Here is a 13,306-nt window from a genome sequence, read left to right as displayed (position 1 = left end):
TATATATATATATATATATATATATATAATATATTTATATATATATTTTATATTATATATATATATAAATATATAATATATATTTAATAATATAATAATAAATAATATTATAATATTTAATAATAATATTTAATAATATAATATAATATATATATATTTATATATATATATAATATATTATATATATATATATATATATTTTATATATAAATATATTATAATTATTATAATATATTTTTTATATTTTATAGTTTTTTTTTTTTTTTTTTTTTTTTTTTTCCGTTGCTAGGCGCTACCCAAGTAGCTGCCTGTTGCAGCAGCTCTCTCGTCTTTGTCCGTTTCTTGTAATTTTCTTTGTCTCTTTTTCGTCATCTTTGTATTTGGAGTGGATCATCACTTTGTATGGTTCATTGTCGGTCACGGACATCAAACTTTTTGTGGCTTCGGCGATATTTTTTACTACTTTTCTCCTGTGTTTGTCTGGAGATCCTACATGTAACCACGGCTGCATTGTTTACATGCAAAATTAGCTGTTAGCAGCCTGTAGCATGTCAATGCTAACTAGTGTAGGGCTTGATGATTTCCCTCGAGCTGAGGAGGAGGAGGTGAGGACGACGTGCTGGTTCTCGGATGTGAGCTGCGAGGTGACGACGTGGACCTGTCCTTCCATCCATCGTTGTTGGGAACGTGGGATCTAGCCCCGGGGGATGGACGAGCTAGCTGTGCTAACCCAGTGGCATCGTGCTGTTCACGGACGTGGCTGACGGAGCTGACATCGGACGCCGGCGCCACATTGGAGGAGCTTCGCCTGCTGTGAGCAGACAGGATCCAGGAGACAGAGACTGAACAGACTTCTTGGGGAGGCTCAGTCCTGGACCCTGTGGAGGTGGAGACTGGCTGGGCTGGAGAGCGGTGGACGAGTGGTGGACGGGATGTTGTCATCTAATTTCTTATGGACTTTTTTTGCACTTTCTATACTCTTTCTTACTTTTGTTTTCTTAAATGCTGCGGTGACTCCTGAATTTCCCCTCGGGGATAAATAAAGTATTTTCTATTCTATTCTATTCTATTCTATTCTAGTTTTGTGTGTGTGTGTGTGTGTGTGTGTGTGTGTGTGTGTGTGTGTGTGTGTGTGTGTGTGTGTGTGTGTGTGTGTGTGTGTGTGTGTGTGGTTTAGTTTGTAACAAAAATGACTCAACACAAAACAAAACAGCATATGATTGTGGGAGGCAGAAGTTTAGACTGAGCCAAAAACAGTTTAGGAAAGAAGACTCAGATGATATGGGCAATGAAAGTTTCAAGATCTTATGTATTCATGTATTACAGGATAACCTTTCTGTTGCCACATGGTAATTTAACATATAAATATATCTAAGATGAAAATGCAGATATGGCTTTTTTTTTGTACAGGGTCATGTTTCAATTTAATGCCCATAGTTGAGCTCAATGTTGTTTTGATCTGATCCCGAGTGCTTCCCATGTGTGCTGTTCTGAGATAACTTTTCTTGCAGCCCATTTATTTGTTTGTTAAAAAAGCAGAGCACGTTTTTTTTATTATCAAAAATACTACATAGGCATGCACAGGACAGCTGATGATAAGATATACTGTATTGACCTAAATGTAAGACAGGTTTATTTTTTATCAAAAATAACGTGGAAAAAGGGGGCTGTCTAATAATCGAGATCTAACCCATAGACTGTAAAAAAAATGGACGTCATCTTGCTCGGCTCGAAGTGAGGTCTCCACAAAAACTGCTCCCCCTGGTGGCTGGCTGCAGTATAGATCAAAAAATCTGGATCGCCAGTCATTCCAAATGGGCTGTGGTCAAACTTAAAAAAAATTAATACACCTCGTAGAAATGTTTCTCACGTCCGATCATTGTGGTGGCTTGAAGATATTATTTGGCTGTCTTGTATTCAAGTCCTCTTTTTTCTGAAAAGTTTTGTTTTCACTAGTTACACAAGGTTAAAAACGTCACATTTAACAATGATTGACAGCTGCCGTTCTCGTGTGTTTCTTGGGGGGGGGGTTTTGTAAAATATGTCAGGAGGTAGAGTCAAGAAGTGTTTAGACTCTCGAAAGAAAAAATATATATTTATTATTTTTGTCACCCAGCTCCACTCAGAATCTCCCTGAATCCCTCATCATCTCTACTGCACTCATCTCAATGGCGGCGCCTGTGATGGGGGTATTTTGGCTTCAAAACCGTACAATGGTAAATGGCGGAGCCACGCTGTCCACTCTATATACAGTCTAGGGTCTAACTGTTGACTTCTGCGGATAACCACTACACAACCGCAACAGCAGAGAGCACCAGCTTTTTGTAAAGCCAGTGACCTCACAGTGGCTGCACTGATCTGTCAATCACAAGCGGCAACCTCTGGCCTAAGAAAATGAGACAATGTGGAAGTGCTAAAATCTGCTGTTTCTCAAGTGTCCGCTTGAGGCTGGCTCTGGAAGTACTGGAAGGCACACACACACCAAGCCAAAAAAAGCTGTTTTCACTGCAGGAATAAACCTATTTACAGCCTGGTTCAAAAAACGTCTCCTGACTGAATCCCTAATTCCACTATCAGCACACACTGTACCGAGGGTGTAATTTTTTTCTAACCCGTCAGTTCAGAGGATATTATGATCATAGGCTCATCCAATCAGAGGCACAGCTCAGGTCATGTGACAGGCGCCTTATAGCTGTACTTGAAGTCCTTGCCACTTCCAATATGGCCGTGATCGCTGATTTGCTTCAAAGTCCATTTCAGAAACTGACAGGTGACATCGGGGAGAATACGTCCATGAATCATACAGTCTATGGTCAATCACAGCAGAGACAGGAGCTATGGACAGGAGATGAGAGAAGGAGACAATTTGTTTGCAATTGTACTCTGAGGAACTTAATTCTGAAATGTTGAACTATTTGCTCCTGAAGTCTCCCATAGAACAGTAAACCTCTCATCTTTACTTCAGAGAGGCTCAGCCCCTCGGACAGTATCTATGTTTTCCACAGGTTGTGGTTTTTTTTAGTGTTTTATTTTCTCTGTCCCAAATGTGTTTCCAACATCAAATTTAAAATGAATGTACACGTTAGATTAGTTTTCTAACATTTTGGATGTTGTCTTTGTACTGTTTTCAACTGATTTGCAAACCATCAAAATATGTTCCCCCCAAAACGTATAAAGCATCCCAATATTTTGAAGGAATAGGATTTGTCAGAATGAATTAGAAAACTAATTTTCAGAGTTAGCAGACTGTAACTAAAAGACAACAAAGAGCACAGAAACATAATCTGTGAAGTGAAGCAGAAACAGGCTGCAGAGACATTAACCTTATATTTTTAAATGAGTGAACAGCTTGGACTCCATTCACTCTCAACTCACAAGGAGAAAAAGCAGTAAGAAGCAGCACTGGTAGCTGCCTCAGTGAAGGCTGATGTTTTCCCTGAATGTTGTGGCCTAAGTGCTGAAGTGAACCATTGATACAGATTTTTTTTTCTCAAATGTTAAAAGTAGAGGAAAAAATTTATGAACTGTAAAGAGCATAGCTCTGCAAATGGATCTCTTACGCATGCACTCACCTTCTGCCACACACTCATTATGTTGACATCTAAAACAACAAGAGTAATCATTATGAGCGACGGTACAATGAAGGTGTCATCACACAGGGTTATTATACGGGTGAAGTGCTGCTGAGTAAGAGCTGCTCTGCCCTTTTTGACATTATACCGCTGATAGTGGCATAACTCGCTGCGCCATTAAAGATATAAATAGCAACAGGGGCAGACGAAAAGCAATAAGAAACACCCAAACTAAACCACTGGAGGAAATGTAATGACTTCTTTTTTATCCGGGACAGAGTGGGAAGTTTTGCTGCTACACTCAAGCAAAATTAGAGAGCCAATGACATGGAGCTAAGAGCCCTCTTCATGATGAGTGGTGGTGATAAAATAAGAAATATGGGTTTCAGATATGGAAGCAGTCAGGAGTGCTGAAGAAAAGTGACAACTTGATTGGACTATTTGAGGAAATAAAAAAAATGGAAGGAAGCATAAATGAAATACAGCAAGGGTGTCATATTTTTAAAACTCTTGCTAACTGAGCTTCAGTTTATTTTAAACAAATTCACTGTCTTTTTTTACTGAATTGTTTTTCCCAATGGTTTTGGCAGTCCTGTTGTCAAATGTTGCTGGCAACAACTGGTTTGGTGATAAATGTACACTGTACAGTAATAAGAGTGATACAGTTGTTTTTATTTTTCTAACCTAAACATACAAACCCATCTGTGTAATGAGCAAAAGTATTCATGTGCTTGGCCTTGCACCACAAGTGTTACTGGAAGTAACCTCTGGAGGGCACATTAGAGCTAAATGCTATAGACGTCAAGATAAACTCGATACAATTTTTAGCCTTCTTCTGTTGGATTAGGCACACAGATTTCTTAAGAAACCAAAATCCTGAGCATAAGTATCTGATGTTAAGCCACTCATGACCTGAGCAGACCATCTCTGCAGCATCCATATGTATGAGCCACACGATCTAATCATACCAGCAACTCCTTGCTCCACACGCACATCAAAAGGCCAGGTGATGTGTGATATGGAAATAACCAAAGTGATTGGCCTCAAGCTCTTCTGTTCAAAGGCTGCACGCTCCGCCTTATAACATCTAAGAACACCAGCATGAATAGTAGAAATAGTTCAGTGCTAATAGCTCAAAGGAGACCATCTTCCTGATAGGGATGGGAACCGAATTGAGTACTTTTATAGGTACTGATTTAATTTTGTCTGTAGTACCTATTCACAGAAATTCAAACAGTACCATGTTTGGGTACCTAAACACATCCTTGTGACTGTAAGTGGAAAAGTGGGCGGTTTTTCATACTGGACATGAACACGGCGCTGCAAGTTTATCTATTGAAAAAATCTAATGATGAATACCTGCTGTATCAAAGGACGCAGTGGGGTTATAAGCAGCCTGTAAGCAAAGAAAAACATCCCCACTAACAGCAAATCATCCCTTACTGATTACATGAGAGTTTACATGTGAAACAGCTCTCTGCTCTTCACCATCATTTTGTCCAGGATGACAGAAACTGAAATAATTTCCTGACTCTATCTTTGGACATTTGCTGAGCGTTCTCTTGCGCCTATGTCCGGCAAAAAATATATATTTTTAAAAAGTCATATGTTCTGTTGCTAGAATATGTTAAAAATGCCCCTAAAACTGTCACATACAGAAAATGTGAGTATTGTTAAAAAACTTTTAGTTTATTTTATTTTTCCATCTGACCATAAAAAAGCGAAAACTTAATGTATTCTGAACTTGAAACACATCAATTGAAATGTTAAAAGCATTTTAAATTATTAATAAGGCCATTCTGGTGAACATTTAAGTAAATTATAAAATTTAAGTTTGATTAAATCATAATTTAAACAGTGTAATATCTATTCATGAACACTCTGAAGACTGCTGACCTCACAGTTGTTCAGAAAAGGTCATCAACACAAGAAGGGTGAGCTACAAAAAAAATCATTGCTGTGAAGAATAGCAGTTTGCAGTTTGCAAATTGGACTGGGGGTTGGTTTGGTTTTGGGGATGGTTTCAAACTTGAGAGGACTTCAAGAAATTTACGATTTTGAGAACCTGGGAACACTTTACCCTAAACGGTAATCCATAATGTGTTGATTATAGGAGGATGAAAAAATAACAGTTCACCTTAAAAGTAGGGTATGCATGAATTTTCCTTAGCGTTAGTAAGCACAACGTTCAAACTGGACTCCTCATTGGTGTAGTATCAGAGGCATTGCTCATCCATTGCTCTTGAAAGAAGGCACGTGGACACACCCAGACCAGCAACCACCAGTAGCATCGCGTTTCTAGGACAGACTCAGGAGCCGTGCACCTGACTCGGCTTATCAGCACAAGCTAACACATACCTTGTTAGCCAACACGCGTTGCTCTCCCTCCCGTCCTGCTCTCCAAGTTCCCGAAAGTGAAGGTCGGGCCAATCGTCCTTCTCGTTAAGTAAAAAGCTGTATCTGTTTGGCGTTTCGTTTCGTTTATTCCTGCTCGCGCTAGGACTATCGTAGCCACTCTAGCTAGCTCCTTCCACTCGTAATTATAAACACGCAAAGTCTGGGTGCGCTGTGATTGGCTGATAAGGCCACGTCTACTCTCTGCCCAGAAACGTCCAGAAACTATCAAAACATAGACATATAAACGTAGAGAGGTTAGAGGCAGACACTAGCACACATGTATAGAGGCTTGTTGGAGACAATTGAGCATGATTATTCCTTAAAAAGTTGACATTTTATGTTTTTTAAGGAAAATCCTGCAGAATCTACCTTCAAAAGACAGACAAGCTGGAGAATACGATGGAGGTAAACTACATTTCCATAACACCTCAGCAGTGGTCACTTCCATGCATGCAATGACACGTGGTACAGAAACTGCAACCAAGTGTTTAATGTATAAATGAAGATTGTTTTGTGTGATAAAATAATTAATTTTATTGATCTTTAAAATGTCTTATTGAATTAAATGACACAAACACATTTTTCATGGTGTACGAGCTTCTTGAGATGCCACTGTGCTATCTTTGGTGAGGATTATAGCAATGTGCAGTTACAATGAACCACAATAAAGATCAAATGGCTTGCTTCCTCCCATCTTCATTTATCTTCTTTTCTTATAGTCCTACGAGAAGACTTCAAATGATCCGCTGATGTACATCATGTCAAACAGAACCATCAGGACTCAGCATTGAACTGGCAGAGTAAAATAAAAAATTAAGCATTGTTCTTTGTAATTGGTTTTTCTAAGGGGTCTGATCATTTTCTCATTCATGCACTTTAACTCTCAGCTATCATCAGGATGCCAACAGATAATGTTTCTCATCCCAGTATCTTAAATATAGGAATATGTGAAATTAAAAATATTTGTATTGTTATTGGACACCTGAACTAATTCACTGACTGTTAGACTGACTTTAACCAAAGTGTTTCAGCTAACAGAGATAAAAAATACGTCTGTACAGAGAGGCAGGGAGAGTCTATTGACACACATGCACACACATGGTCCACAGAAACATATTCCTCCAAGCGTCATCTTCCCTCTGACTAACAAGTGTGGGATATCAAAGACAGCAAAGACTGCTGATGAGCTTTGAGCTCGGCTTAATTGGATGCGGCTCAGGCTGTATCTGCTGCAGCAGAGCGAATAGCCAAGGGAGACAAGAGCTGACCACCACTCACACACACACACACAAAGAGACACACACACATGTACTTAAGTGTGCACGCACACACACACTTGGTTTAGTCAGGGATTACACTTTTTTTTCCTTAAACTCTGGAACATATAGCATGTTTTATCTTTGATGGATGATCTGTGGCTTTCTTTGTGTTTCTATATGGGTCTTGTATCCCAATACTTTCACACACTAAAATAACACTGAAGACTATAGAGCTTGCTAACTGTCCATCTATTCAGAGTTCACTGCGTTTGTATCACCTGAGACCTCATGCACTTCTGGTAAAAACCTTACAAAACTAATTGAAATTTACATTTGAAATTCAATTTGAGATTTAATTAAGGAGTTTTTGACAGGTTATGAATTAGTTAAGAAAACACATGAATTAAAGGAGTTTGAACTCTTTAAATAATTCCCAAAGGATCTGTCAGACACGAGACACATTCTTGCATTCTTTTCGCTTTCCTTTGGAGCAAATATTCCCACTAAGTGATACACGCCACTGTTAAATGACAGCAGGAAGAGGCTTTAAGGCAGAAATCACTACTTAAACATGCGGAGGGAGACAAAAAAATGAAAAAACTTAAGAGGTTTGTCCGAGGGGGAACCAAAATCAACCCAAACAGAGAGTACCTCACAGGAGAAGCTAACAAAAATTTTCTTGAGTTTTTATCTTAGTCGCCTTAATACTTTAATTAGACTCATTAAGCACTGGAAAGGTGGAGATATGAAAGAAGCTTCACATGTTGCAAGAAAGAAAGCGATGAGTTCTGAGGATGAAAACACCTTGCAGTCTGCACAGCTCTGACATGCACCATGTGAGCTTATTAAATCTAGGCAGAGCTATCTGCAGGAACAGCTGAATTACTTCTGTGCGTTTTGGAGATATCCCATCTTTCAGTCCCACATCCCCTCTCCAAATAACAGCACAATGAAAAAAGAGCATCTTGTGTTTATAATGCTCAAGCTATAGACCTAACCTAAGACTGAAAATCCTGCTATAAACTACTGCTTTCATATCACTGAATGGCTGAGAAACACAATAAGAGCTCAACAGACTTTATGATGGATGACTATTTTGCCCTGCCACAGCCCCATTGTGTTTTAGAGTGGGTTACCAAATCCATCAGGGCTCACAACAGGCCTTTTAATAATGGATAAGCTTGAGGCTGAGAAACTAATAACTAAGAAAGAAAGGCTGGTGAATTCCAACAGGACAGCTTACAGGCTGCCATCCAAGAAAAGGTGTGGGCTTATATTAAGACTCCGCCAGTTCGATGACTACAGTGGGTTTGTTTTCCCCCCAATGCCCGCAGCTGTGGTTTGCATTAGGCTGCTTCAGTTCCTGCAAAGTAAAAACACAGCCAGAAGGGGTGAGTCACAAAGCAGGATTAGCAACTTTGGTCGAATAAGTTAAAAAAAAAATGTTGAAATATCCTGAAATCAACAGGCATGACAGCATTTTAATCCAAAACCTACTGTTCAAGTTTACTTTTACAGACTTAGCGTGGGTTTTTGTGCTAATCCTGCTTTGTGAAAGGCGCCGCAGGTTCGACACAGAGTTTGAGATAAAAGAAGGCAGAGAGAGAGAGGAGGGTGAGAACATGACACTGGTTTAGAAACGTAATTCTTCTCTAAGCTCCAAAACCAAGACTTTTCTTGCTTTGTAAAGATAGTTCTCATTGTGCCTTCTGCTACTCTTTCACTCTCTCTTTTTGCCTCTTTAATCCCTGCTCCTCCTTTCCTCTTCTTACTCTTACATTCTCCCTCTTTTTGTTTCTTGTCTCTCCCTCTTCGTCCTCACTGGACCATCTGCCTTGTGACGCATACAGAGGACAAAGAAAGTAAACCAGCAATGTGCTCAGCCAATCAGGTCATTTACCAAATCTCAATTGACTGATGCTCTAGTTTCCATGGAAAAGAAACAACCAGTGAGAGCAGAGCGGGCCAAAAATCAATGATTCCACCCCTGGGCCCGGCACTGGGTCCAAGCTGGACCTGATATTTGGTGCATGAAAGGGAGGAAGCTGGAGTGGATGGATGTTGTTGTTTTATAGTTTCACAGCAGATGTACTGTGGGTAGCATGCTAAAGGAGAAGCAGTTTATTGTTCTGTTTTTTGGAGGGCTTTCTAAAAAAGATTTCCTGTGTGTCGTCCGGCCTCTGCTCAGGCTGTGTGACAATGTTGTCCACTGTGGTTTTGTGTGCAGTGAAGCATGCTGCGGGGGAAACAAACTGCAGCTATTCCCAGACTTGGAAGCAGGACAGTCAAGGAGACAACTATCCGAACTGTGGCTAAATGCTAAGCTTAAGGTCGTCGGTCCTTCACATTACTGTCAAACACAACACATAACATAACAGTGTAAGCAAACCCACAAGGGGGGACGTGGCTGCCACCTGTTGGTGATTCTGCTTAATCTCACCCAGTCACCTTGCCATTGTTTCTCCCTGTGGTGCTGCAGCAGACTCACCCTGTGATGCTGCTGCTTTCTGATGCTCTCTTTCACCCCTATATGACTCACAGGCCTGGATACAGACTGAGCCTATCTCCACAAAAGCCCGGCCACAGCGTTTGGATTGTAAACTCAGTTTAATTCTATGCAATCCAACAAAAGAGCAGGTTTATGTGGAGATCAATACTGAACTAAATTAAAGTAAAGGAGGGCTCCTTCATGGCTTCAGATGTCCTTGGATAGAAAGAAGTGGAAAGGCAACTTCAGAGATTTTAATCACAATCAGACATCTCTTTTTTTTTCAAACACAAACATTTTAATCAGAAGAAAAACACTTTTATGACAACATTAAAATCCTATTCTGTCTTTTATCAATTAAACTAGATTTAACTTTTTCATAGTTACCTTTTCCAAATGATGCCAAGTGGAAAGCACCAAATAACTGGGGGTATGAGGAAGAAACTGGAAATCCACGTTTTATCCCCCCCCCCAAAAAAAAAAAAAAAAAAAAAAAAACATACAAAGTAGGTGACTGTAGAAAAATGGGAAGAGAGCTAGTAGACATCAGATACAACTGACTCCAAGAATTTTGGATGATGTTGAGGCTGCACCAAAAGCAGCACTTATTCATGCCTGTCCAGATATTTTCACTAAATGAATGCAAAATTATTTTGGCCTGATCATCTGGATCCTCGATGAAGACTGAATCCCCCTCACTTGACTTTATATCCCCTACACATCAGAAGGTAGCAAACAGATCTGTAACTACGCTCTCCTCTTGGTTTTTAAGAAATAAAGATGTCACTGCCTGGAAAGCACTGTGTCCGATATACAAAACAATTCTTGCAGTACATAGTCACAAACACAAACACACACACAAACACACACACACAGATCCCCAGTCTACACTTGCATTTCATTGCCACTGCTCTCCCCTCCTGTTGCCACAGCAACGCAGCACTCGTCTCCATCTCCCCTCATTGACAGCACATGCTCCCTTTAAGAAAACCATCCAACAGCAGGGAGCAAGAATACAAGCATCATCTACTGTATGGACACACACGCGTTAGATGTGGGTTTTATGATATACATCATTCAGAAGGAAATCGTTGAAGGTTACAGCGGGGGAGATGCAAAAAGGTGACAGAAAGTGGAACCGAGGTTTCATCCAAGAAACTGACTCTTTACAGCTCAACACACAACGAAAAGGAGCAGCAGGCTGAAATACTTTCTGTGGATAAAAGGAATAAACACAGACCAAGAGCCCATGTAGTGTTGACTGATTCAGCTTGAAAACAAAATTAAAACAAGCAACACCTCAATCTAAACTCTTCGTTCTCTGCTGTAATCCAACTCTGTTTCTGAATCCAAGGAAAACTCTAAGAAAAGAACCTCCAACAAAAGCTGCTCCTACGTTTATAGGTTATAAAATCATGTCCATACCTCACAGTTTTGTCCAGTGAAGCCCTGGCTGCAGGTGCAGGTGTACTCCCAGGTGTCCTCTGGCCTACCGGCAGAGGGGAGGACAAGGCAGAAGCCCCCGTTGAGGCAGGGTCTCCCTTCGCAGGGGTCCGGACGAGGGGTAGCCTGGGTTGGGGTGGGCTCAGCCGGAGCTGGGGTGTCTGGGGCCAGCTGGAAAGGAGAGGGGACGGCGCCACTGCTGCTGCTGCTGCCCAGGAGCAGGAGGAGGAGCAGGGGGGGCGTACAGCTCTGTACAACAGTCTGTGTGGGACAACGGCTCACACTCATCCTCATCCTCTTACTCTGTCTCCTTTCCTTCTTTTTTGTCCTCTTTTTGATGTGTCTTTTTCCTCTTCCCTTACAGCTCGATCAGTCGTGTCCGAGCAGCAGCTGAGGTGTGTGTTAGTGTGTGAGAGAGAGTGTGAGAGCTGTGTGCAGCAGACTGACTGAGAGCAGACTGGCTGCTGGTGTGGAGGCTGACGGAGAGAAAGGTAGAGATGCGGGAGGAGGAGTAGGGGAGGGTGCTCTCCTGTCTCGGAGTCACTGTGACGTTGAATGCTGACGCCACTCCCCCACCACACACGCATCCTCCATACGCATCCTTCATAGAGCACCTTCACACACAAACAGACACACACAAACAGACACACACACACACACATACACACACACACACACACACACACACACACACACACACACACACACACACACACACACACACACACACACACACACACACACACACACACACTTCTCCAGCTCCTCTCAAAGCAAAAGACAAGCTCTGCACCTTCCTCATTGGGAGTCTCATCATCAATAACCTCTCCTTGGAGCCGGACGCTCAAGGAGGGAGGGAAGGTGAAGTTTGGGGAAGACAGAAGAGGGGGAGGAGAAAATCCTCATCAGCTTTGCCGTAAGATTAGCTGCTTCTTCGTGATAAGAGGGGGTGTTACCACAGGGGGAGGTGAGCACTCTGAAGTCTAAAAACAGCAGACTCATACTGCTGCATTAGATCATTCATAATAAGCTGTTTTAAAAACACTCAGTGAACATGGTTGGTGCCATCCAAGGGGTCAGAGTTCAACAGTTGAAGATATGAGAGTAGAAAAGCCCGGCACATGTTTAAGAAATCCTCGATAAATGGCCAGAGACCTTTTTTAAAAAATTTTTTGCTGAGTAATCATTTAACATTTTTTTCAAGGACTCTGCCTTAAAAGAAGACGGTGCAGCTTTATTCTGCAGATGATGTTTTCTATTTTAGTTTAGTTTAGTTGGTCTTTTTTCATTCATATAATCATAAAAACGTATATTTAATTTAAAAAAATAGAAAAAAATCAAACAAATGAAAAGGGGCAGAAAGAAGAAATCATCTTATCATATCTGCCCCTTTTATCACAGAAAATTAAATAAACACATAATACAAAAAGTATATGTTTTCTAGTCACTATCACTTGTTACTTGAGAGTGAAAACAGGGCTTAAAGGGCCGAAGCATTCATATACTTAGAAAAGAATATGTATACCAGCCAAGATTGAATGGATATAAGTAAATTATGAGAAAAGATCAGAAATAAACCTACCAAAAATTGCAATGACTTGGATATTTAAGTCATAAAGCTGAAGGTAAAACACACTTAAAATTGATCTTGGTAAGTGTCCTCACTTATTCAGAGCATGCGTGAAACTGATCTGTCATTACACCTTGGTTTTCAAAACAAGTCAGATTATTGTTAAAAAGTTCTTTTTCATTATTGTATTCCTCCCAACTAACTTTATGTCCAATTTCCATTGATCATAAAGGGAAATATTTCAAGTGTTTGCTTTTGTTAATAGTTAAATGAGAATGGCTCATGAAAACCAGAATTCATTTGTCTCTATGGTAATACTTCTGCATCAATGCAACTAAAACATGTTGGTGAGTGGCTTCTTGGCCACCTGGATGTTATTAAAGCCTGAGGTGAAGTTGGTCTCATTTGAACCCCACAGATTCTCTGGGTGAGCTGGCCTGTCAAGCACAGTGATATTAAGGCCATTTGGTAGCTCTGGCATTATAGGAAGTTGTTAAGTCTCACTGGAAAAGAAAATCTCCACAAATGAAGTGCTCTGGCATCTCCTGGTACATGGCTGCTCTGCCTTAGGAATTGA

At 40.6% G+C, this 13,306-nt stretch overlaps 1 protein-coding gene across 1 annotated transcript in view; it reads right to left on the bottom strand.

Annotated features, from left to right (window-relative positions):
• Positions 1-11,655, bottom strand: part of dner (delta/notch-like EGF repeat containing) — a 66,806-nt gene extending 55,151 nt beyond the window's left edge. The window contains exon 1 of the mRNA XM_074680197.1: positions 11,142-11,655. Within this exon, the coding sequence (XP_074536298.1) occupies positions 11,142-11,453 (312 nt within the window). The 5' untranslated portion in view covers positions 11,454-11,655. The remainder of the gene's footprint in view (positions 1-11,141) is intronic.
• Between the last annotated feature and the right edge of the window lie 1,651 nt (positions 11,656-13,306).

Source organism: Halichoeres trimaculatus, unplaced genomic scaffold (assembly GCF_033239565.1).
Source record: "Halichoeres trimaculatus isolate MK-OKI-2021-1 unplaced genomic scaffold, fHalTri1.1 fHalTri1_scaffold_9, whole genome shotgun sequence".
Taxonomy (NCBI): Eukaryota; Metazoa; Chordata; class Actinopteri; order Labriformes; family Labridae; genus Halichoeres; species Halichoeres trimaculatus.
This window is presented reverse-complemented; position numbering and strand designations above follow the sequence as displayed.